General features: G+C 47.9%; 1 protein-coding gene across 2 annotated transcripts; it reads right to left on the minus strand.

Moving 5' to 3' along the window:
• Window positions 1-1,524: 1,524 nt before the first annotated feature.
• On the minus strand, window positions 1,525-22,111 carry ECSCR (endothelial cell surface expressed chemotaxis and apoptosis regulator). 2 transcript variants are annotated; one of them, XM_032196891.1, is made up of 11 exons: window positions 21,982-22,111; window positions 12,022-12,066; window positions 11,397-11,441; window positions 9,371-9,481; window positions 8,795-8,842; window positions 6,876-6,923; window positions 6,198-6,296; window positions 4,811-4,909; window positions 4,169-4,205; window positions 2,712-2,811; window positions 1,525-2,158 (listed from the first exon to the last, which is right to left on the minus strand). In XM_032196891.1, the coding sequence occupies exons 1-11, from the start codon at window positions 22,037-22,039 to the stop codon at window positions 2,150-2,152; spliced, it is 699 nt and encodes a 232-aa protein (XP_032052782.1). In that variant the 5' UTR covers window positions 22,040-22,111; the 3' UTR covers window positions 1,525-2,149. The 2 variants fall into 2 exon arrangements, with proteins under 2 accessions (XP_032052782.1, XP_032052781.1); XM_032196890.1 differs by having other exon boundaries at window positions 6,843-6,923.
• Between the last annotated feature and the right edge of the window lie 3,044 nt (window positions 22,112-25,155).

Here is a 25,155-nt window from a genome sequence, read left to right on the forward strand (position 1 = left end):
CAGCAGCAGTGCTTAGCAGGGGATCTCCTCCCCTTTGAGTGGCAGCACCTGGCTGTAGCTGGTCACAGCACTTCCCCTGTGTATTTTAACTCTTTTTTTTTTTTTTTTTTTTTTTTTTTTTTTTTTCCAAGGCCCTACAGAGGCTGTGCGAAGAAGGACAATGAATCAAAAGGAAGGAAAACGAAACCAGGGATGAGCTCCTGTGGGATGGCCTTTTGGACCTCAGCGTAGCGTGTCAGGAGGGAGATGAGTTAAAGCTTGGCACTTACGGAAGTGTTTCATATTGCAGGTGCTTACAGGCTGCCTCTAAGCTGTGCTCCTGAGACATGAAATCTGCTCATGAGTCCCCACACACCAGGTCACAGCTCTGAGATCTGGAGCTGCTTGGATCCACCAAGCTGGGTGTCGTGACCTGGGCTCTTGTGCTTAAGCAAACTCACCGCCCTGGTGGGGGTAGGGTGAGCAGTGTCATGGTTTACTTCTTGGAAATTTTACTGGAAAAAAAACTTTAATAAAAAAAGTGCTTATCAAACTACCTGGTGTGTATGTTAAAAATAGAAATTGTGTTGGATCTTAACAAGAGTTGTGAAACATCGTGTTTATTATGCTGAACACTTGGTTGCATGCTGTGAAGCACAGCTACCTTTAGCATTGCATGCTCCAGTAAGCATCTCGTAACCATCCCATAAAATTAAATCAAGCTAAATTACATGTTTCATTGGACTGTGCAGGGGAATATGTGCAGTTGATACCTATTTTGAGTGCTTGGCTAAATCTTTTTTTCCTTGACTTCACAATTTACCTTCAGGGTTGATAGCTTCTGATGCTTGTGCTAGGAGAAATCAGTATCTCAGTGTTCTGCTGCCGGGTAAATGAGGTGCTCCAAGGTCTCTGACTCTGGAGCTGGTGGAGCTTGCAAGCGGGAGTCACAGTGGAGACAGGCAGAGGCAAAGGTAGTTGCAGAGTTTGTGCTTCAGTGCGTTATGCTGCTGAGTAAGGCAGCTGAGAGCTCCAGGACTACCCAACTGAGCACTGTTTCTCTTGTGGTTGCATGGAAGCTGGGTATTGATGTCTCCATCAGCCTCTGTAGCTCTGCTGATAAGGATGTGATTTTCTGTAGGTGACTGGCAGCTGGGGCTGAGCCAGTGTGGGCCATGACCCAGCCGGTTCCTGGTGTGAGATGTTGTGCCTGTGAGGGAACATCTTACCCTAGTGACTGGGGGATGCGTTGGTGGTGTGTGGTCCTGTGGTAGGATGGGAGCTGTGCGTCTGCCTTTGTGGTCTATTGGGAAGCTCTGGAAAGCAGTGGCACAGAAGACTGAAGCTCTCCCAGCAAACTCAGGCTGACGGCGTTCAGGAACTGGAGTAGCTCAGTGTTTTGCTTGTGACTGCTCCCGCTTATGCTCAAAGGCCTGTCTATGCATGCCGTACAAGACTCCTTGTATGTTGGACTTGTGGGAAGACACCGATCTGTCTGCCTGTAGCTAGTTATTGACAGCAAAGTATCTGAGATGGCAGCTTACATTTCAGCAGCACCTTTAATTCACGTCTTTCCAGATGCTTTACAGACACGGGTTAACATAGCCTCACAACAACCCTGTGAGGTAGGTGGGTACGGTCATCCCCCCCCGTGGGGACAGGGAGGCACCAAGCGTAAGGGGCTTGGAGCAGCTGGGCTGTGCTTTGACCTAGCACTTGGGCATCTCGGTCCCATCAGGCCTTCAGCTTCAGGTCGTGCTTGTCTAAGGCATGGGTTTAGCTCAACGGGGGGCTGTGCTGATTAACAGCCTGGCGAGCCTGTGGCTGTCTAGCACAGACTGTAAAGGCCATTAATTTAAGGCAGCAGTTTATTAGCCAGGTAGGTGGCTCCTTGGTGCTTCTTGCTGCTGGAATAATCTGAGGGTTTGAAGACATATCAAAAATACAGTTAGATATCAACCATTGAACATGACAGGCTACAGCTGGAGAAAGCCCATTTCCCTCCTCCAGTCGGAGAAGCTATATGGGGTACTACCATAAATGTATTGATCAAAAAGGGCATAATAATTTATATAAAAAGTCCACCCTTGCTCTTTCCCCAAGGGGGGGGAAAAAAACCTAGAAAGTCAGTGCTGGTAGTCAGGTATCAGCTTCTAGCTCCGTGTTGGCTTCATAGCACCTGCAAAAGGAACAAAACGTGGCACATCAGCAGCATGTTCGGGCTGGCAAAAGAAATTAAGCAACGTGGTCCCTCAAATAAAGCCTAAGTGCAAGTTTAGCTTTAAAACCTACAGTGCTGTGGATTATTCATGTGGAATGGGTCTGAGAGTAGTGATGGGAATGTTGCCAACATCACCAACAGCTCTGCAAAGCAGGACGGTGGGAAGCATGGACTAGAGGGTGGGACCTTGACTTCAGATCAGCAAGCTTATTTAGCTCTTAATTTAATGATAAATGATTCTAGCTCTGGCTGGCCCTAGGTGATAGCATCTGTAAGTATGAATTATACTTGATGCTTTGAGTTCAGGAAGCTTAGATAAACTTGAGATGGGGACCCAAACTTTCACAAGGCTCGCTGGAACCCAGTTGGACCTTTAGGTGTTTGCTGACAGCTGCTTATTACCTTTCTGAAGGAATAAGAGCAACAGAAATGCCTCAAAGGCATGCACTTATCCAGCAAGAGAAATACTCCCCAGCTAGCCCTCAAAAAAAGCAAGGCTTAAAAGGGAAACCTTCTCTGATGGCGGGTAACTCATGCTGTTGTTCATGTTGATGTTCTTCATGGAGATCAGAGTGATGCTGTTATCCTTCTCACTTGTGCCTGCAGAACAGCTGTCAGCAAAAGAAGGCATTAATTAGTCCAGGAAATAAGAAGGGAATTTCTTCACATAGAGGTAAACAGGCAAGGGGGCACGTGGGGACTGATTTGCACTATTTTTTGATCTGTTGTCCTGATTCATGTGCATCCTTTGTGCTCAATTCCCCCATCCCCTGCCTCTGTGTTAAGATCTCTGCAGAGATGAGGAGTGCATTCAAATGATTTTGGATACAGATTTGCTGTTTGCCAGCAGACAGCACAGCTGTCTGTACTGCCAAGGTAGGCAGAATCAAGGAGCAGTGTGGATCCAGTGCTCTGTGACTACATTACCTTCTAGCCCTGTAGGCATTACCAGAACTGGAAGAAAAGGAAACATTATCGTGCCCTTTGTGCTGTGCTCTTAAATCTGCAGCAGCTGTCATGCAAAGGGAGCCCTGGATCTTTCTGCACCAGCTGCTGCTGCTCTTGTATTGCCAGCCCCTCTTCTGAGTGAGAGGTACTCACGTTGGGAAGCTGGGGTTCCTCTTTCTCCCTGCCCTGAGGGCTGGAATAGGCATTCAGTGCCAAAGGAGAATGGGTGACCTTGGTGTTTAGGGTGCCTTGGGGCATGGACTTCTGCTCTGATGTGACTGCAGATCACTTAAATACCCATTATGATAATGATCTAGGAACCACTGAGAAAAGATGCAAATTCTCATCTAAACCTTTAATGATTCTGCTCCCTATGTCCCTTGCTTCTTTTCACAGCAGGGGTGTTACCTTGCTGGGAAGGGATAGGAAAGTAGGAGCAATATATTTTGACACTTTCTCTCCATCTTAGGTCCCTTCCAGCCCTTGTTTTATGGTGCTTTCTGCGTGCAGCCTTTTTTCTTGGGCAGCAGTGACTGTGGGGTTCAGGCAGACCATTCTCCACTTGGTGCTTTTCTTCCAAAGGGCTCTGGGTTGCATCCCCTGCTCCCTCCCCCTTATCCCAATTCTGTTAGATAGCAGTAACAGGGATCTTGGAATATTTTTATTTTTATTTTTTGCAGGGAGTGATCTCATCTCACTGAGACTACTTTGAAATGCAGAACCCAAGGTTCTCATCTGTATCTAGGCAAGGAAAGACAAATTGCTTTTTGGAAGGTGATGAGCCTTCACAGCTATCAGTGCAGCTGTGAAATAGGGCCCCTAAACATTGAATTTCTACCTTCGACTCCATCAGACGCAGGATGAGGTTTTACCAGCACTTGTGTTTTTTTACCTGTCTCAAAGTCCTGATTTTTTTTCTTCAAACTGGAGTAGCCAAAGCCACTTATTTCCCAGGCTAAAATGAGTTCTGGAATAAAACATGCATTTTCAACAGGGTGTGAATAGCGTGAGTGACCTTACCTCTCCGATACCATGGAGCTCCCCGGCTTCTGTTTGTCTGGAGGGAGAGAAGCAGTTGGTGATATGCAGGTGAGAAAACATGACAGCTATGCAATAAGTCAGCTGCACGCAGAATTATGTTGTACAGGGTTATAAATGAAATCCAAATGAGATTAGAGACACCACCGGACACTCGAGAGTTGATTAGAAAAAGTGCTTCAAATAATGTAACACTATACAGGCAGGACTGAATGCTTTGCTGCCTGTTCAGTTGCTAGCATCCTCTGGTCTTCTGGCAGCTATCTGTCGTGCTGTAGATCAGTCTTGCCCTCTAGTGGGCAGTGCTTAATGGGAAATGGGATTCTGAGAGAAAATGAGTGTCAAACTCCATAATTTCCGCTGGAAGAGCTGCCTGCCTGTGGGAATGGGCACATCTAACTGCAGCATGTGCAGCAGTTGAGGCTGTTTCCTTGTGCAGATGGATCTGGACAGAGGTTTCAAAGAGGTGCTCACACTCCATTTCTAACTGTGAAATCTGTATTTCACTTGGGCTTCAAAATGTCCTGCCAGGTAAGATTTTTTTTCAAGGGTGTCCTTCATTTAGGAATTGCCAAATAAATTTAGTAACCAATGAATTTTTTCATTGTGGTCCTGGGCAAATACCTTCTGAGTCCTTCGAGCGGTTACACTTGAACCTCAGGCTGACCACGCTGACGAGGATGATCACCACCACGACCAGGATAACTATGAAGCTGATGACACCTGGGGATGGAGGAAAAACTGTCTGCTATTGATACAACAACACTCCCATCCTTGGCTTCTGGGGTAGTGCAGGGTCTTGACTCATCAAAATTTGGGTAGGAAATCAATATTTTCATTAAAATGAGCATGGGATGTAAGACATAAGGAAGCAAATAGTCACTAGAGTGAATGGTTTCACCCTCCTGTGCTTTAGCTTCAAAGGGCTTCTGGTGCATATTTAGGTGATAAGGCAGTGACAGGAAGGCAGAGGTCAGTTGATTACACTGGGGATTAATTGGGGTCAGCACATCTCTATTGCTGCTGAGAAATCTTATCCTAAAGGTGTGTAAAGTCAGATAAATACATAATATAATGGGGCGAGACAAGCTGATTGACTGAACAGTGTGAACTATCTCATGAACCAGTGGCCAGGCACAGATTTGATTCTGGCATCTGTAAATTGTGCTTTGTACAGGACTCTCATCCTGTTAAGGCAGTTTTGGGACTCAGTGGCTTCCCTTGTAGTACATAAGCAAATGATAAGCAAAACTTTTATTTCAGAAGTATTTTTAAAAGTAAAGATTTTTCCTACAGTGCAGTAGAAGCAAATTTTTTTTTCTTTTTTTTTTTTTTTCTTTTTTTTTTTTTTTTCTCCCTTAACTTCATGGAGGAAGGGGACAGTATACTCCAAAGCAGAGTGGATCTCTTAAATTTACCCTGTCCCTATCTTCAAAGCTATTGTCAGGACAAGGTCTGGTGTCTCTTGCCCCTTTCTTACACAAGGTCTGAATGGTGTAGAGGAGTTCTCTGCTTCCTGCTGGGAAGGGTGCAAGTGTACAAGGAGGGCAATAAGGCAGGGCTGGGGCAGAATATGAACAGGTTTGTGGGGTTAAAAGGCTAAGCTTCCTTCTACTAGGCAGGTAGTACATTTATTGTAGGCCCTGTCAGGGAAACCAGGGTGTAGCATGGGATAATTTTGTGCAGGTCTTGCTCTAACACAGCTGGGATGTGTCTTGCTCCACACTGGAGCTAGGAGCAAGATCCCCAGCTCAGGCATAGCCATGAAGGGCTTTCACATTCTGTCCTTTGTGTACTGGGCATGGCTAGGAGTATTTATTAGGTACCTAGCCTGCTGGTGCTAGGTGTCAAGAATTTTCCCCTTGTGCTTTGAACATTACAGGATCACATGTGCTAAAGAGAGAAACTGAGGCATTGTGCCCAGGGAAGCACTGTTGGAGCTGGGCATCCAGCACCGTGTGACCTGACAAAAGACCCCCCCCCCTTCTCCCCATGTTGCACAGGACCTTACCAAAAGCTGCCACAGTCAGTGGAGACTTCTCGTATGTGAGAGTAGTCACGGGTGAGTAGCCAGAGGTGCCCAGTGTTGGGGTAACTGCTTCTGAGGTGCCTGCAAGGTAGGAGAAAAAAATAAATTTATATAAAGCTTTGCTTCCAGTGTTGGGAAGAGGATTTCTAGCAGTGTTGTGTGGCCTAACTCACACTTGCACTTTACTGAAGATGGTAACTAGCCTGCCCCCATCAACGTGAACAGCAAAGTAACATAGGTGGGAACCAGATTGCATTGGTGTGGCCCCCATTTATCAACGGTCTGAGGAAGTGATTCCCCACCTGCAGGGTTATCTGCTGGGATAGCAATGAGGAAGCTGAGTGTGGCAGGTAAAGGTGGATCCGGGAGGGTGTTTGAGGAAGGAGCTTGCTACGTGTCCTTACAACTTTTTGCCATGCTGGCACCTTTCCTGCTGTGACTCGCAGCCACTGTTCCCAGGCTTGACAGATTACCCCAAAGTGCTGCTTCTGCAGAGCTTTACAGGCTTTTCAAGGCTACGTGGGACAGCTAGCGGCCCTTGGGTTCTCGTTAGCTGTTCACCATGCTGCCTGGAGGTAGCAGTGCAGTGGCATTGCTGTTGGCTGTGAAAAAGGCTGTGAAACGTACTGGTGCTTATCTCTGAGAGAAGGGAGAGAGCACCTTGAGTTGCTGCTGTTGTGGTACTCTCATTTCTCTTGGGCTCTTCACCTGCACAGAGGAAATGCAGAATGTGAGTCTTTGTCTTCAATATCACATAATAAGCAAACAAATTCATGGACATGCTGGAGTGTTGGATGTATTCACAGTAAAGCTGATGATTTGCAGGAAAACGGGGGGTTTATTTTCAGGCTAAAACCTCCCCACCGACATTTTATGCTATTTTCCCTGAATCTTCCTTCAGGCAAGGAACTCAAATACCCAGGTATAACTGCTCATGCTTAGTTTCTGCAGTCCCAGATGCAGTTTTTGGTTAGATACAGCAGTTAAGCACTGGAATAGTGAACTAGAAAGGTTACAGATTTGCTTTTGCTTATGAACTTTGAGGCTTTAAAAAAAAAGTTAAGGAGAGGCAATTCTACAAAATTAGTGGGTACGTTGTTCTGCAGGCTGTGTTATCAGGAAGTAATTAAGCTACTCTGAGTTGGGCTAACTTGTGTACCGTATGCACTCTACCTGTGGCAGTACAGAATATTTTCCAAGCAAGGACTCCAGTTCTCAGTGGGGTAAACTGGCTTGTAAGAAGCTCTTTGGTATGTGACAGCTGCTTCCAATGCCTGTGTAAGCAGATTTAAGGCTGGCCTATGTGTTTTGCTTGAAAAAAACAAAACAAGAAAGGTCCTTTGCTGCTTTCTGATGTTTTGAATATCCAGTTTGTCTGCACTGGCCTTATTGAACAGCTACAAGTACTGTCAGGCCACTGAAAGTCACACTTTGCAGCTTAGATCATCTGTAGGCCAAGCAGGATTTCTTTCCTCTCCCATTCTCTCCCTCCCCAAAGCAGTGCCGGCCAAAAGCACGCGCTGCCTGGAGAGGTGTAGAACAGCTACTGGCACTGAGCTGGAGCGCAGGGAATGCAACTGTGGGCAGCTGCAGAGGTGCCCTGGAACTGGGGTTCCTGTCTTGCAGAAAATGTCAGGCTTTGCAATGTTCTTCTGCCAAAAGTCAGAAGAAAACAGAAATAATATGAAGTAACAAATTTTAACCAGCGAGAAACCAGTAACGGCATGGAGCAGAACAGTCCTAAGAGGCAGGAGCTGGTTTACAGCTACTAGCTGTATTTTTTCCACCAGTCATCAAACCCTTTGTTTCATTCTAAAATTGTTCTTTTAGCCACAGGTGGTGGGCAGAAGCTTTGTTTGCTGAGCCTGGCATGGATACCCCATTCCTGGAAAACGCTGGGTCTTGCACAACAGGAGACCTCTCTTTTGGAAGCATCAGCAGCATTTATGTAGCTGAAGATGTATGGAGCTTTTCAGATAAAGCAGGGCTATAATTAATAGCAATCTGCTCTGATGTAAAGGGCTCTTGGCTTAGCTGGGCACAGACGTGCTGGTTGGACATCTGTGCAGGCAGAGCTGACAGTGGGTTTTTAACCTTGCATGAGTCAGGGAAGATCTGAGAGGCAAAACAATTTTTCAGTCTTGACCATTGCAAATGTGAACCTTTAATGGAGAATCAGATCAATGTTCAGATTTCAGTGTTCCCACTTACCTGGCTTCTGTCTTTATTCTGAGAAAACTTACTGAATTCTCTAATTTTTGGTACAAGCTGGATTAAGCATACTATCAGAATTAAAAAAAAAAAAAAAAAAGCATTTTTAAAAGGTGCTAGAAGTGCCACCTTGTTTCTAAATGTAGATCAGTCTTTCAGCTGTTCAAGTTTATCCCAGGCAGAAGTTGCTGAGTGGAATTGGTCTTGTTTTATCAGTGCTTGTAAGGATATCAGATGAATTTGGGTGTTACTGATGTCTTGATGCCGAGATAGGTCAGTGCTTCAATAACCTGCACTGTGTAAACCAAGTAAGCTAATTGCCATGAAATTGTCTGCACTTATTGTTAGTCTATAAACAGACAAAGTACCTCGAGTTGATGAAGCTGTAGTGCTCCTGCTTCCATTAGATGTTTCATCTGGATAAAACAAGGAGAAGAGAATTAAGTCTAGAAACTGCTGTTAACTGTGCTATGGAGAGCTGTTGGGTTTTCCTGAGTGTGGAAAAACTGTTTCTAGGCATGAAGCTTCCTCTCCAAGCAAAACCAAGATGCCAAGCTAGCAAGCCATGCAGTGATTTGAGAGAGTGTACGTGAGAGGTGAGCGTGGGAGCGGTGTGCCAAGGACAAGGAGGCTGGGGTGTCTGTTCCCCCTCCACAAAGCTTTACCAGGTAAAGTGGGATTTGGCTTTTCCTATGCAGACTTTCTGCTCAGTTGTCACATCCAGACCATGGCTGCATCCAGCCACATGCTTTTGGGGTGCTGGTATGAACTGCCCTTTTTTTAGCAAAGGCTGAAACATTCAAAAGCAGCTGCTACTGCATAAGTAGCGTGGCGTGGGCTGCCTGGGACTTTATGAAGCACCCAGGTTTGTGTGGATAAGCCAGGATGCATAAACTGGTCCTGCCTTGAGCAAAAATTGGAGTTTTGCATTTTTGTGCACTTACTCCGTGTGGGCAATGTTGGTGTTGTAGGGATGGAAGAGGATTTGGTTGTAGTAGTCTTGTCTGTGCAGGTGAGATTCAAGTCAATCGGTGCTGTTGACTTTACTGAAGGCTCTGTAGAGTAAGCAAAGAGTTACTTTAAAGAGCTCTGCTTGTTGTGAACTCTGGTAAGAAACAGCTTGGTGGAGGGCATGGCTTCTGCAATGAATCCTCAAGCTCCTAGGAGGTTGTGCGTAATCTGCTAGGGAAAGTATGGGTGTGAGCAGATAAGGTAACAGTCCTGCTCAAGGAGTCAGGGTTTCTGTACTTTGACATTAACATTAACTTTTGCTTCTTTTGGCAAGGCTGCTTGTGTGCAGAGGAGCTGAGCTGGCAGGGCTCAGGAGCTACATGGAGAAAGTCTGGCTTTTGCCATCACTTTTTTTTCCTTCACTTTGAAAATGCAGGGGTTTTATCTTGAAATAAAGACTTTATCTCTGGACACTAAGTGTCTGGAACCCACATGTTTATTTGCTTGTTATATGAAATGCTAACTTTCATATTTCTTTTCACCAAGTCTCTAGGCACAAATCGTTCACTACTTGCAATGGTCTGGAAGCTCTGGCATCTTCCTCAACCTGGTACTCAGAGAAGCCAGAACATGGATCCTGTGGGTCCAGAGCAAAATAGGGAGGAAATAGGGAAAAAATCTCTCAATAGTCCTCTGCAAGGAAGAGTTGATCACCCATCTGGAATTTATAGGCAAGTTACTTATCTAGACTTTTCATGGCTTTCCAATAAAATGAGCAAAGAGTGAAAACAGTCTTATGCTTTCTTCTTTTATCTAAGTGCTTTAACAAAATATTTGGATTTCTGAGTGTTTTTTTTTTTTTTTTTTTTTTTTTTTTTTTTTCTTCTCTGCAAAGCATAACAGCTGAGTAAGATCTTTTTTTGGGATCATTTCCTTTGTTTTTATTGTCCCTCGGTAGGGGGAGCTATGCTTAGAAAGAGATCTCTTGCTATGGTTGAAAAATCTGACTCCAAAGAGGTAAGTGCACTAACAGATGTGGATCTGGAGTTGGAGAGATCTCATTGTGTGTATTTGGGTTTGTGTATTTGCAGATAGAAGCACATAACTCTTGCTAACAGCTCCCTTTGCCCACTTCCAGGGCTTCTGACTGTACCCATGGTAGCGTCTTGAGACTGGTTTCAGTAGAAGGGGAGAACAGAAAAATGATATGAAGTAAGGGAACTCCTCAGAGATTTGCATTATTTCTAAATATTTTTGTCCTTGTAAGTGATTTGACTGCTATTTCTATGAAAGTAGATAAAGCAACCCCCCATGGTAATAACTGTACTAAAACGAAGGCAGACCTCAGTCCTTGTGCTGGTGCAGGCTCTGCAGTTCAGGAAACGCTTCCCCATTTCCTCTGAGAGAAACGAGGAAAATGTTTACCTGTTGTGTACGAGGTGCTGATGCTGTGCACAGCACTGGAATTTTCTAGTTAAAAAAAATAAAAAATTGTTCAGGCTTATCAGGAGAGCAGTACTGAACAATGAATGTAATGCATGGAAGTGCTAACAATGGCTTAGTTGCTGTTATTTCCCTTATGACACCCAAGAGCCAAGGCCAGACCTTGTGTACGGGGCCCTGTGCTTAAATGTGCTCCAATTTGCATTAAGAGCTGCCCAGCGAAGTGGGTGATGCCAGGCAGGAGGACGTGGACACAGCCCAGCCTGGGCTTGGGGGAACTGCATCCTTTGTGCACACAAGACAGTAGCCTCCTTCTTCCCTTCTTCCCCACCCCAGTCCTTTTCCAACCTGCCACTGCACAACCCCATTTTGTCCCTTACAGAATAATTTATTGCTGGATGGGCTGAAAGATGGGCCCCTTACAAGCCAGACTTGCCAGGATGCCCCAAGCAGGACTTGTGGCTCTCCAGGTGAGCTCGATAGTCCTGCAAGCCTGTGCTGTCACGGGTGTCTGTAACAGCCCTTGGAGGGAGGTGGAGGGGAAGGCACAAGCCCTTCTCCTTTGCAGTGTATTACCTGAGGTATGGGTCTTTACTTCAGGGTTGGTTGATTGAGATCGGTCTGTAACACAAACAGACACGGAGGTGAAGTCTTCTACACGAGGCTCCTCGGTGGTGGGGTCCCTGCAGGGAGGTTTGAAGGATGGGCCAGAAAGGGACCCCTAGAGCCAATAAGGGCTGAAAGGGTGATGGGAGCAAGAGGTGTTAAGGAGATTATCACTGTTGTGGCTACAGGGATCTGCAGGCAAAGGGATTTTGGCTCTGAGGATGTGTAGAGCAGAGCATGTGATGGGGAACAGCTGGGAAATATCTGGGGAAGCAGGCAGCAAAGATGAGGTGGGATCACCCTTTGCTTTCACTGGGCCTCCTGGAAGGCAGCACTGTTCTTCCCGACAAGGCTGGGAGGCAGAGACCAGAAATAGGGTATCACTACTAGGTTATCACTTGGGGGTACAGTGCCCTCCATCAGCCCTGGAGATCTGGGGAAGGACGGTGATGGGCAGGCAGAGGTGGGCAGTGCAGGGTCCTGCAAACAGGTGCTGCAGCGCCTTTCCCATCTGTGGCCTCTCCGTTTGCATCTACACGGGGGCTCCTGCACCCATGTCCAGACAGACTTTAAAACATTGTGACCCAGGAGGTACCTGCTACAGGGTGGACTGTGGAGGCGTCTGTGGAGGCTGTAGTACCTGAAATGAAACAACAGAAGTACATGTGTTAACAGTGCTAATGTGACTCACATTAGCGTTCTTGCTGGTTGTGTGATTTGGGTTTTCCTCATCTTCTGAAGGAATGACTTTGAAATACATAATTTCCTCCAAAGCATGAGCTGGGTAGTAACAAGCACTGTGTGAAACCATTTGCTTGTATGTAAGAGCATTAGGTTCTGTCTGAGATAGAACTAGTGTTTATAGAGCCAGGATAAATGCCCTCCTGCCCCCACGAAGCCAAACCCTTCAGGGAACTGCCTTTCTCTGCTATGGGGAAAATGCAAGGCCATATAAATCAGTGGTGTTTCTCCCTCCCCATGAGCTGCTTGCCTCCAGCTCAGTCTTGGCAGAGAAGGGCCATTTGACCTGTTTTCTAGAGCTGTTTAAGGAGTTAAAACATGTTTGAAAGCTTTGAGACCCTGGAGACCTTAATGAGTGGATGGATGAGGCTTGTAAATGTTTCCAGGAGCTAATGGGACTGTTTTCTCAACTGAAAATGTTTTGTTTTGCTTGTTTGTTTTGGATTTATGACAAGGCATCCCTAGACCAATCTTCTGTGTTGCCTGCCCTCAGAATACCTGATGTTTTTCTTTTAAGTCTCAGCTCCTGGAATGCTATGATTAGGTAGGTGCCAATTAAAAGTGCTGCCATTTTAAAAGGAAAAGGAAATAAACCATTTCCCATATGTGAGGACAAGGACTGTAAGAGGTAAGTGCGCTTGATACTTAAATCAAAACTAACTGGTATAACTTTGAAAAGGTGACTTTTAGTCTGTCATTTTGAAATGCAATCCTAGCTGGCACTTCTAAATGGTTATTGAAAGTGATCCTGATGCTGCCTGTGGTTAAGATGCATGAAAGAAACCACATTACAGCCAGAGATCGCACTGGGGACCCACCTCACCAGAGTCCCACAACAGCTGATAGCTCCTAAAGGCTTTGGACAAAAAAGGATGGCAGTAAAGGTTGAATTCTTCCAGTTTACTGCCCTTGCAAGGTGTTGTGGCCCCTGGGGTAAGGGCAGGGGAGATTCAGTGAAGCAGCACCAGCGGGAGCACCGCGGTGCTTGTGTGTGCCCCTACAGCCAGACTGGTGCACCAGGCTCATCTCGCTTGTTCTTACACTCCCTTTGTCAGCAAGCCTGCAGGAGAGCTAATCTCCAGGCTCCCTTTCTCATCAAAGAGAGGATCAGGGACTTCTAAATCCCTATTGATCTGATCTATTTTAGATTTCTGTTGTACAGGGAGAAGGAGGCACAGCCTGCGACGTCCGGCTTCTCGCCAGGAGCTGTAGAGGTGGTGTAGGTGGTGAACTTCGTGGTAGGTACCTATGCTGTAGCTGTCTGAAAGAGGTCAGATGAGTGCCCTGACGGTGGTGTATATCTGGGATGAGATCTTTAGCATGCAGCGTGTGTGGGTTATCGCAGCTTGGCTCGGAGCCCACCCCTCAGGGGACTGTCTGGGTCTAGCGAGCTGCTGATTGATGTCATTTTTCTCACGCAAACTGTCTTGGAGCCTTAATTGTTTTCTTCCTCTAAGGCTTTATGACAACGATCCCAGCCAAACAGGAACCAAAACAGTGTGTAAACCACTGAATACATAATAAAACATAGCCACTTTCAGTGTAGGATTTGGCTATGAACTTGACTTTTCAGAACTTTTTTTTTTGCTTTTTTTTTTGTTTTAGTGTACTGGGCGGCAGGCCTGCAAAACCTGACTTTTCCAGTCCGTAAGAGAAAAACGAGAGGAGATGTGATTAGATCTGTAGTTACATAGAAAACAGATTAGCCCCTTCCTTTCTACCTCCACTGGGAACAGGACCAAAGAACTAGGGCTCAAACTGCAGTAATAAAAAGGGGGGCAATAGGAAACTGCCTTCACATAAGGGTAGTGAATTGCAGCGAGTGATTGCGTAGGAGAATAGTGGGATTTCCTCTGGAGCTTTTGAAGAGCAGGTGAAATGAACATCAGTCTAGTAATGGGATTATGGGCAGATGCAACATCACTTACTGGATCAAGTAGTGTAATGGGGGAAGAAGAGATTTTTTGGGCACATGGCTGTTGTTAAAAGGGCTGAGATGTTTGTTTTGAGGCTGGGGAGTGCACCCCTCTGCAGCCCTGCCACCGTCTGCTCCCAGGGGGCCAAGCTGACTCCATGGAGAGGGTGCAGTGACGTGGGCTGTTTCCTTTGACCCCAGAAATTTGCCAGGCTTTCTCTCTGGTACTGGCTTTCCTCTTGAGCAGCTTTACAACACAGTTTCTGGATGTTGGTTTGCACATGCCTTGAAATACTCTGCCTACAGTCTGTACAAAAAATGTATTGGGATAATCTTGGGGGCCCATAACCTCTCGTAGCTGCCAAACTCAAACAGTTCATCTTTCTCCATTGCTCTTGCAGAGACCTTGTTCTCCCATGGGTAGAAGTAACTGCATGGGACACATTTCCTTCTTGAAACTGGCATAGGAGCTTTTTAGTGTATATGTCACATGAAAGCATCAAGAACTATTATTTACACTTTGTTGAAGGACAAGGGAGAGGAAGGCTTCTGAGCTGGTAGTTTATTTCAGCATTTTTGGGGTGACGGAGGAGAAATCCGAGAGCTTGAACTGAGCCTCTAGGGACAGGAGACACTGAGGGAATGGCAGATGACTGCTGCCCTTTGCTGGCAGAGCTGACGGCTCACAGAAAGCTCAGAGCTCAGGCTCCCCAGTGCTAGGATAGGAGGAAGAGGCTCTCAGTACTCTTCCACCACAGATCAGCCCTTTGCCGAAGGTCAGACTAGAGCACTGGCTCGTAAGTTCCCAGAAAACACTATGCCAAAGTAAACCTGAGGTTACTGTAAAATACATCAGCAAGCAGGTTTTTTTCAGGGCACAGTCCCTGGAATTCACCTGGCCAAGTAGATGCACACCCTGGCTGTCTGCATCTGAACTTTGCTACAGAGGAGTGACCAGTCTTGTGTGAAGAGGCCAAGGGATGGAGAAGCCTTCTGGCACTTTGCTCGGTAATAAATGGCCCTTCTATAAACACAACAGCACATTATTTCAAAGCGGAGCATGTCTGGCTCTGACTTCTGGCCCCTGGTTTTTGTTACGCCTTCTCTGCCAACTCAAATAATCAAATATCCCATGATGTTCGCTGTTTTCTTTTGGTGCTGAGCATCCCAGCTGAATTCCGGGGGACAGACGTGCGGAGCAGGAAGAGACCCGGGCTGTGCCGTGGGGCCGGGCAGCAGGATGTGGGTCAGAACCAAAGCGCCGTGTGTCATAGCATCCTGGGGGGCTGCTGTGCGAGCCCTGCTGCGGTGGCACCTGGCCACGGCACTGTTTCCTCCCTGTGCCCTGCCAGCAGAGCCCTGGCTGCAGCAGCTACGTAAACAGCTAGTGATAACGGGCAGGACACGGCCAGCACAGCTGCAATTGCAATCCACATCAAAGCCATTCGGATGACTTGCCATTGAGTGGAAGCAGAGCCAAGCTATTTGGGTGTTTGGGTGCAGGTGATTTACGGCAGGGCTGTGGGTCTCTAGGTGGGAACGGGGAGCTTGCTGAGGGATTTATCATGGGAAGTGATGTTTTCTGCTCCTGCTGGGATGGGAAGCTCCTGATTACTGACCAGAGCAATAGGGCTCCAGAGAGGCACAGTGAGGCTGCAGATGGATTTCTTCTCTCTGACTCAGAGCTAGCTGTTCCGTGGTTAATTTTTGCAGCAGATGAGAAGGGAATTTTGGATTTATTTGCAGCAGTCCTTCTGTGATGTTAGGTGTGAGTGTCAGACAGAGAACAGAGGGGCCTTCCCATGTAGCCTTCTTTCATGGCAGCTGAGAAGTTCCCAGAGCCAGATGCTCACCCCTCAGAAGAGCATAGAAAGATGTTAAAGAAAAAGAAAAAAGTGTTTTTTAGGTATTCCCACTTTAGTATTTTAAGCTAGCCTTTTTCAGGGCCTTGGTATAAAGTACTGCTGTACCAGACACCCAAGTCAGCTGTTGAAAAACATTTCAGCAGTCTTCACACCAGGCTCAGGAGGGCTTGCGATGCCCAGTCTGTTCTGATACTGGATGAGTTCACGGGGGGGCTCTCTGGCACCAGTATGAAGGTACCGGGACTGGTCTCATCCACGCAGAACTGGTGGGGGAGAGGCACCCTCTAACTGTGATGTGTAGTGCTGGGCTCCTCTTACGCAGCAGTTTTTGGGGGAGATGTTACAATTGTGCATCAGGGAGCTCTAGACCCTGCGTGGCGCCATACAGGCTTTGCTGTACCAACCTTGTGTCACCTTCTGCTTGCAGGTTGTATAAACAAAGGCTGTCAGAAGAGACCTGACGATCTAAAATTAGACTTTTCGGTTCATGTATTGCTGCTTCAGTACACTCACCCATGACAAAAATACGCTGACCACTTCACGCGAGTGCAGCTGTTTCCTGGGTGAAAGGCAGCAGCTGTTGAAGCAGCAGAGAGCAACACCACTTAACTGTTGTCACTTTTACGTGAAAGAAAATGCTGCATTAGGGAACCTGGAAGGTGCAGAGCTCCCATTTCATTAGGCACCTAAGGAAAGGTGCCTCTGCCTAGCAGGTCTCGGGACAGGATGAGGCAGAAAATGTGGGAAGAGAGAAGTGTTGTTATGCAGACCTGATAACTGACAGTCTAAATTAGGTCCCAGCCCCACAGTGGTATTTAAACACCTAATTCTCAAATGACATTCGAGGGGTTTGGCAGCTCACTGCTACATGGTTCTGAATGGTAATGGCTTGGCCAAAGCGTTACGGAAAGTTCAGAGAGGCAGGAATTCAGCCCGGATCTTGTCAGTGATTCAGAACAATCCTGGCCTTCCTCTGCTCCTCAGGGCTGCACCCAGGTCTGGGCATCCTCTCCGAGCATCGTGCTCCATTAAGCTGTTCTGGAAGCAGATCAGTCTTCTGGCGGAAGCCAATTAAAACCCCACTTGAATGTAGAAAACAAGCCAGAAGACAAACAATGTGGGGAAGCCACATGCACGGAATGGGACCTGTAACATCGCAGTATGCGATGAAGTGGTTTTGTTTTTCCCCACTAAAAAATGGTTGCTCCTAGAAGAAAGTAACAGGGCTTTTTTTTTTTTTCTTTTTTTTTTTTTCTTTTTCTTTTTTTTTTTTTTTCTTTTTTTCTTTTTTTTTTTTTACTTGGTGCATCCCTGAAGCCTGGTCCATGCACTTCTCTGTAATGTTTGAGGAATAAATGTGTACTCCAAGCAGGCTGCCCTGCTGTGACCCTCCCAGCTACTTACTGGTTACAGTTTTCTCCACAACATGTTTGTTTTTGAGCTCTGCTTTGTTTTCTAGATGCTGGGAAACTGAGGTGCAGAGAAGGCATCGTGAGCTGCAAGCTCGTTGCTCAGTGCTGCTTTCACGCCTTAATTAGGCTCTCAGCCCAGGTTCTGCTTTGTACAGGTCACCTTGCAGGTGGTCCTCATTATCTTGTAGGATTTTGTTCCTAACCAAACGTGTGTTCCAGCTGGTGCAGGGATCAGCTGCTGAACTTGCTCATGTGCTGTACCTCTGGACAGATGTCAACAGAGCCCTGTGACAGCACACAGACTGCTGTCCCCTGCAGCAGGGGATCAGTGCTGGGTACTTGTCAGGCACATCCCCCTTCCTCCAGGTTCCTGGATGCTCTCAGTCACAGTTTCCATGTTTATTCACAAGTTTTTTTTTTTATTATTATGATTTCCAAGAATTCCAAGATATTTCCCAGTGTTTCTTGGGTAGAATTGTGGCATTGCTGGTAACAGCCAGGTTGTGTGGTGGTTCTGAAACACACAGGAATGCCAGCTGCTGCTCAGTTCAGCTCCCACTTAGTGACCTGGGAATTAAGGTTTGTACAGGGCTGGTGGTACAGGGAACTCTCCTAATTCCCATTCTTTTCACTTTCTTTTCTCAAGTCTCCTGGCTTGAAAGACAGGTGAAGTGGTCCTTGCCTGGATGCATTCATTTAGCCCCAGCATTGATGCTGGGCAGGTACCTTTCTGCTGTTCCCTGAAACGCCACATCTTGCAGAAGAGGCAGTCAAAGCTGCTTGACCTGACAGGCTCCATCTGGCTCCAAATTTTAGGTGAGTGACCCTGACAATATCACCTATTTTTATTCCTATTTTTTTTTAATAGATGGGAGTTTTTGTATTAGTCCTGTCTCATATCTGGTGAAAACAAGGCATGGGGTGCTAAAACACAAAACCCAGTGGTTCTGTGTCCCACCCAGTGCATTGTCAGCTGTGACGTGCTGCTCCTTGGCTAACAATTGCACTGACTTCAGTTTGACTCCAAGGTTCTTAGCTGCTCCAGAGTCACTTCTAGCTAACACGAGAGGAGCTTATTGGGTCGTATGCCTGGAGCTGCTTGCTCAGAGCTGTGCCACCTTTGGAAGTGTGCAGAAATTACAGTTGTGTGTGGTGGGGGGGGAAAGCTGGGGGTGACCCAGTGTGGCAAAAGCCTTCTTGCATCCCTTCTCTTGCTGAGAACTACTGGTGGCCATCACCAGGTGCAGAAAGGTTTGCTTGGCTTGTTCTGGAGGGTGGATGGATGCACTCCACATCTCTGTGCCCCCCTCTTTCATGTTGCTGCAACCTACAGCTCAGTGTGAGCACTTTCTGCCTCTTCACGTGAGGTGACAAGCCTGAGCTATGAGCTTGCATCTGTGCTGCAATGTCCCTGTCCCATCGCTGAGTCCAGAGCCTTGATCATGGGAAGCTGGGTCCCAGACCAGTGCTTTCTCACCAGCAAGTGGTAAGAAAATTCTTACTAAGCTGTGAAATTTAACTGCTAGTAAGGCAGTACTGTTTTACCACATTCCTGCTGTCTTACCAGGTTTGTAGGAAGTTTTACCAACTACTGGCTTTAAGGGCAGAGTCTCCTTGAAACCTCTGTGTTTCCAAAGACCACCACAACCAGAGATACTAGATGGGGCTCTGCTCCTTCCTGCTGTACTGCAGTGATTCTTCTGAAGGGCAGAAACAGCCCCATAAATCTACAAATGCCTGAAGGGGAAGCTACTTGTCACTGCCATGGTTGGATTATGTTGAGTGGGCTCATTGTGAAGTGAAGTAATGAGACCTCCCAGCTGAGGCTCGGCAGTGATGCCTTTTGCTGGTGCTGTGCGAGGCACGGATCTCCTGTTTCTAGCCTGGGCTGGAGCCCATACGTTGGCTTTCCCAGCAGGAGGGTTTTTGCTCTGCTTACCAGCACTGTCTCCTCCAAGGACACCTGTTGTTGACTCACGTATTGTAAGGAACATAATTGCTGGAAACAGCCTCCAGTTAAGTCAGCTCTGCAGAGTCATCAGCAGAGTTTCATCTAACTAGAAGGGAGCAGTTTGTTTTGTGAACAAGCATTTCTCCGAACCACCTCCTGCTTTCTCTTCCTTGTACGTCAGGCCAGGGTTGCTCTGGCCTCTCCTTTTTGCCCAAGAAAGGTCAGGGAGGGGTCTTGGGGATACCCTTGGGCATCACTTGGCATGGACAGAGACTAGCAAAGAAAAGAGCTGTCTGCAAAGGTGGAGAAGCCTTCTGCCACTTGGTGGTATAAGAAACAGGATCTGAACTAGGTGTCTTTAACGCTCCTGCGATGCCAGAGAAGACATCTTGGCAGGTGTATTTATAAAAGCATTGTAATTTGTTGTGGCTGGGGCCAGCATAAATCTCTTATATGATCTTACAACCACCTGAGTGTCTAAAGAATACAAATTCTGTCCCCGTTGTCTGAGGAGCAAGGCAGAACAAGCAGCAGGAGTCAGTTCTAGGATGCACTGGATGATGCCCTCATCTTGGGATGCAAGTGTTGTCTGGAAGTTCTGCTGTTACTGGATGTCTGCCCTCTGTCTGCACCCCATTTCTTTGATTACCTCTGGGCCGTGCTCCCTGTGGCAGTATCCACTCACTGCTGCCATGCAGATAAGGAAAGCAGCAATCAATGGGAAAATGCTGCTGGGTTCTCACCAGCTTCCAGAAGGAATTTTGCAGTGGAAATCTTTTGTCTGGGAAATGCCTGCCCATTGTAATGGAAACTGTTCATAGGAAGAGGTTTGTTTGGACAAATTTTTCGTTAAGCGTTTCTATGGGATGGAAAAAAGATTGGAAGTGGTCCAAAACTTCCCACTTGAGCGATTTCAAACTAACAGTAGTGGAACCTTCCTTCAGAAGTAACTGTAAGCTTAGGAATTCAAATTAATAAAATTAATTAATAAACTAATGAACTTGCAAAAAACACCAAAAACCTGTGTGGAGAGTAGCTTCCAGCCAGCTATTCTGCACAACGCTGGGGCTTCACAAGGTTACTTCCACCTGCTCAAGAGCAAGGAGACCACCGAGCTCTTCTGCCTTAAGATCTCCTAGTTCCCTTCCTCAGCTGCATGCATGTCAGGGAGCCAGCAGCATCTCTGACCTGCTCTCTGTCCCTTTCACTTAGGCTTCTGCAAAAGACAAAGCAGCAATAGCCCCCAAGTAGCAGGCCGCCTTAGTGACTTTAATATAACATTGGCTTTAATCTTCATTTCATTTCTAGTTCAGAGCTGTCATGCAAATATAATGATACAAAACACACAATAATGTTGAAGGCTGGTTTTGACTGAAGCCAGAGGTCCAACTGCAGCACAGCAAGCACCAGCAATGCCATTCTCATCATTTGCACCTACTGGCCCTGTTGGCACCACACATCTGGTAGGAACAGCCTCTGCCCCGTGATTTGAAGCAGACTGCAGAGAACAGAGTTACAGTGACGCACTCAGGACTGAAGGATAGAGGTGGCATCCCTTCCACCTGATCCTGCAACAGCTGGGGTCAACCTGGGGAGCAAATATCTTGGGTAATGTGATCAACTGAAGGCAGGCGGGCTGCTCCTGGCAGAGTGCAGCTGACTCAGAGTGCTGACAACCTTGATAACATCCCTGTCTTGTGCGAGCCATGCCAAATATTTGTAAGGGGGAAGAAATGCACTCTGGCCAGGTATTAAGAAGCACAGCAGCATGGCCAAGGGGCTTCAAAGTTCCGCCAGGCACAATTTACCCCTCTGCTGAAGTCAGCAGCCCTCTAATAAAGAGACATTTTCCAGTCTATGTGCTCTTCCTTCTGAGAGCTAGCACCTGACTTGTCTTCATGTTCCGTGTCTTTTAAAAATCCTCTGAATACCCATGCAGTGGCTGTAACCTATAGGCAACTTCATGGTTTAATAATAAAATCTTTGGATTTAAGAAACACGGTATTATTTTTAGGTGGCTTTCTGTTAGAAGCAGCAGTGACATGCAGTCTGTGTCTCTGAATGCCTCTGAGCTCACAGCTCCTACAGCTGTCACCAGCACAAGAGGTGGCTGGATGCAGGAGAAAGCAACCTGTCACACTTCACCACGGGAAACCCGTTCCTTGGAGGTACGCTCACTGCATCCCCCACCACGACCCACGTGTGAAGGAAAATTAGGAGCAGAATTACTGCAATAAGGACAATACACGTACTGCGTGAGTCTTGCACCTGACTTATGCACTCTTTGTGTTTACATCAGCAAGAAGAAAATTTTAAGTCAAGAAAAAAAATTACTTCTGAGGAAAATGTCCTGTACATGTAAAAGTACCACCTTTACCCTTATTTGACAGAAGCCACTTGCTACACAGTGCCTCAGTATGCCTCAACAGAAACAAGCCTTTTGTTAACCAGAAAACAATTTCTGCTATTCCAGCACAGTCAAACAAACCCCATAACACCTGACACGGCCAAATTCCCCCCAACAACCTGACTCCTGCCACCCCTGAATTTAAAGCTCGGGCTTTTCTGGCGGCAACTACTCCACGCTTAAATCTCTGTCCGGCTCCCTTTGGGGGGCTGGGCTCCCCAAACCCACCCCTGGCACTGTGTCACCATCCTCGTAGTGCCTTACCTCTGATGAGCACGCAGCCAAACAACCACAGGAGCGGGTGCACGGACGGAGCCAGCATCTTCCCCTCGGCTCGTGGCTGTGCAGCTCGGCTGGGGCTGTGTCCATACCGAGAGTGAAAAGAGGGTGAGGAACGATTTGCCTGCTTGGGCTGATTCTAGCAGAGCTTCCTGTTAAAGAATAGAAGGAAATGGGCTGAATCCACAGGGGAACTGTGTTTTTTAGCCCATTATGGTCGGAGAGGATATGAGACATCGCTTACCGACGGCAAAGGAAACCTCGCCATCGATGTGCTGGGGAGTTCAGTTCTCATAGCAGGGAGAGCAGCGGCACAGCGGGCCTGCCCGGCCTTGGGCCTCAGTAGGGTCTTTGTAGTACTGTTTTTTTTTTTTTGGAGATTACGTCTGGGGCAAGGGTGTGCCCCAGGTGATCTGCTCCGCATCAGTCGTGAGGGCTGCGCTGGTCTGGAGGAGCTGGTCATCCCCTGAGAGGGGATTTCTTAAAATCCCTGAGAGGGGTTTGGAAATACCTGATCCTAGTGGAGCTGGGCTATCTCACGGCCCATGCTCCCCTTCTTTTGAGCCCTCGTCCTGCTCCTCCCCGTGCATCTCCAGCAAGCGTGGGCACAGGACTGCTGGTTTTGGGATGCTGCTTTTTGGGTAGCAGCAGCATCCTTCCCCACAGGGTGTCCTGCACGAGACAGGTTTAGACCGACCCTAATCCCGTTCTTTGATCAAACTGGAAAATTGGCTTGGTCCTGCCCCCCATCCAGCCCTGCTCACCAGGGGGCTCGGGACGTTCAGCTTTTTGGCCCTGACTTTGTGCTGGGTTGGCCACCTGCCTGCACATTCTGTCTGTCCCCTGCTGGCATAGCTTGAGCTTCACAGGCAATACATTGCCCTGTGCTGGGTGTTAGTGTTTTTTTTCTTTGGGGGGGGGAAACGGGTCTTAGTCTCTCCATATGGGAAGGGCTTCAGCACCCGCCTGTCTCAGAGGGTCCCTGCACAGAATCACAGAATTTCTAGGTTGGAAGAGACCTCAAGATCATCGAGTCCAACCTCTGACCTAACGCTAACAGTCCCCACTAAACCATATCCCTAAGCTCTACATCCAAACGTCTTTTGAAGACTTCCAGGGATGGTGACTCCACCACTTCCCTGGGCAGCCTGTTCCAATGCCTAACAACCCTTTCAGTGAAGAAGTTCTTCCTAACATCTAACCTAAAACTCCCCTGGCGCAACTTAAGCCCATTCCCCCTCGTCCTGTCACCAGGCACGTGGGAGAACAGACCAACACCCACCTCGCTACAGCCTCCCTTGAGGTACCCATAGAGAGCGATAAGGTCGCCCCTGAGCCTCCTCTTCTCCAGGCTGAACAAGCCCAGCTCCCTCAGCCGCTCCTCGTAGGACTTGTTCTCCAGGCCCCTCACCAGCTTCGTCGCCCTTCTCTGGACCCGCTCAAGCACCTCCATGTCCTTCTTGTAGCGAGGGGCCCAAAACTGAACACAGTACTCGAGGTGCGGCCTCAGCAGAGCCGAGTACAGGGGGACGATCACCTCCCTAGCCCTGCTGGTCACACTGTTCCTGATACAAGCCAGGATGCCGTTGGCCTTCTTGGCCACCTGAGCACACTGCTGGCTCATATTCAGCCGACTATCCACCATCACTCCCAGGTCCTTCTCTGCCAGGCAGCTCTCCAACCATTCCTCTCCCAGCCTGCAGGACTCTGGGGGCCAAATCCAGAGGGTGGTGGTGTTACAGTGTCAGGAATTTCCTCAGCATTGGCCCCTGTGCCCTCTGCATCACACTCAGAGCGGGTGTGCGGTCAGCAGAGTCCCTGCTGGGGCTGACTGGTCAGACTGGGAGCTGTGTGGGTGCCTGTCCCTGTTGGCTGCTCCTCCCTGCCTCAGACTCCTCAAAGGCTGTGCTGCCCCTCTTTGTGCTAGGCAAGATGCAGCCCTTTGTTTCCTTACAAAGAGCCTTGTTATAGGGGAAATGGGTTTGTTTCCCTTTGGCAGCCCAGGGGAGGCTGGATCGGGGGTCAGGTTTGGGGGAGCACAGGGTTTGCACCTCCTGCCCTGGGCTGCTCCGTGCTCAGTCCTGTGGGTCCAGAGCTCTGCTCTCTGCACTGGGACAACGCAGGTTTCCAACACGTCCCTTGTGTCTGTCCCCCATCCCAAACAACCATCTTCCTCCAGAAGACTGCCCTGAGCCATGTCAGGCATGCTGAGCCCAGCTGGGGACACTGTAATGCAAACTAAAAGCAGCCAACACAGGATCATAGAATCACAGCATCACAGAACTGCTCGGGCTGGGAGGCACCTCAAAGATCACCCGGTTCAAACCCCGTGCCATGGCAGGGATGCCACCCACTGGATCAGGTTGCCCTCGTCCAACCTGATTTCGATCACCTTGATCATCTCACAGCAGATTTTGCTTTCATAAAACCTCTGTTAGCGGCCTCCCTCCCCCCCCACAACCATTTTTTTTTCTCTTGCACAGATGTGATGCTCAGAGATTATGCTGTAGATTAAGGTTTTACTGAATCCTGAAACGAGCGCAAATTCCCAGAAGCAGCAGCTTTAACGTGCAGCCACATCTCTGCTGGAAGCTTGCTCGGCTGGGTGGGGGACGAAGTGCTCTCCACCCTGTGTACAGGAAAGATGGAGCACGAATATTCACCCAGGCTGGTTTGCTGAGAGGCAGCCTCCAGGTAGGAGCAGTTTTGTTCTGAGATAGGAATTGGGGCAGGTGGTGTTTCGTAATGGCTTTGCAGGGATAAATCTCCAAAAATCCATCATTTCCGCACTGTGACGTGCTGGGGGTGAAGCCCGGTGGCGTGGTCAGACTGCATGGTGTCCCCAGGCCTGGGGGACAGCACCCACCTGCGTCGGAGGGTGAACACTGCCCAGCTTTGGGGCATCCCTGACACCTTGCTGCCACGGTCCTTGAGATCTCTGCGCCCCACAGTGGGATTAGCAGCACCAGCACGGCTGTGAAGTGCTCAGATATCACTGGGCACGTGGCTGGTGCTGGCAGAGCACAGTGGGGGGAAGCACGGTCACCCACACTACCACGGCGGCACTGCTGGTGTGCTGGATGTCTCTGCAGCACGGTGAGAGCCTCAGAACAGCAGCAGCGTGGGCTCACCCTGCTGCTGGCCATCATGGGGCTGGCA

This window comes from Aythya fuligula, chromosome 14 (assembly GCF_009819795.1).
Source record: "Aythya fuligula isolate bAytFul2 chromosome 14, bAytFul2.pri, whole genome shotgun sequence".
Lineage (NCBI taxonomy): Eukaryota > Metazoa > Chordata > Aves > Anseriformes > Anatidae > Aythya > Aythya fuligula.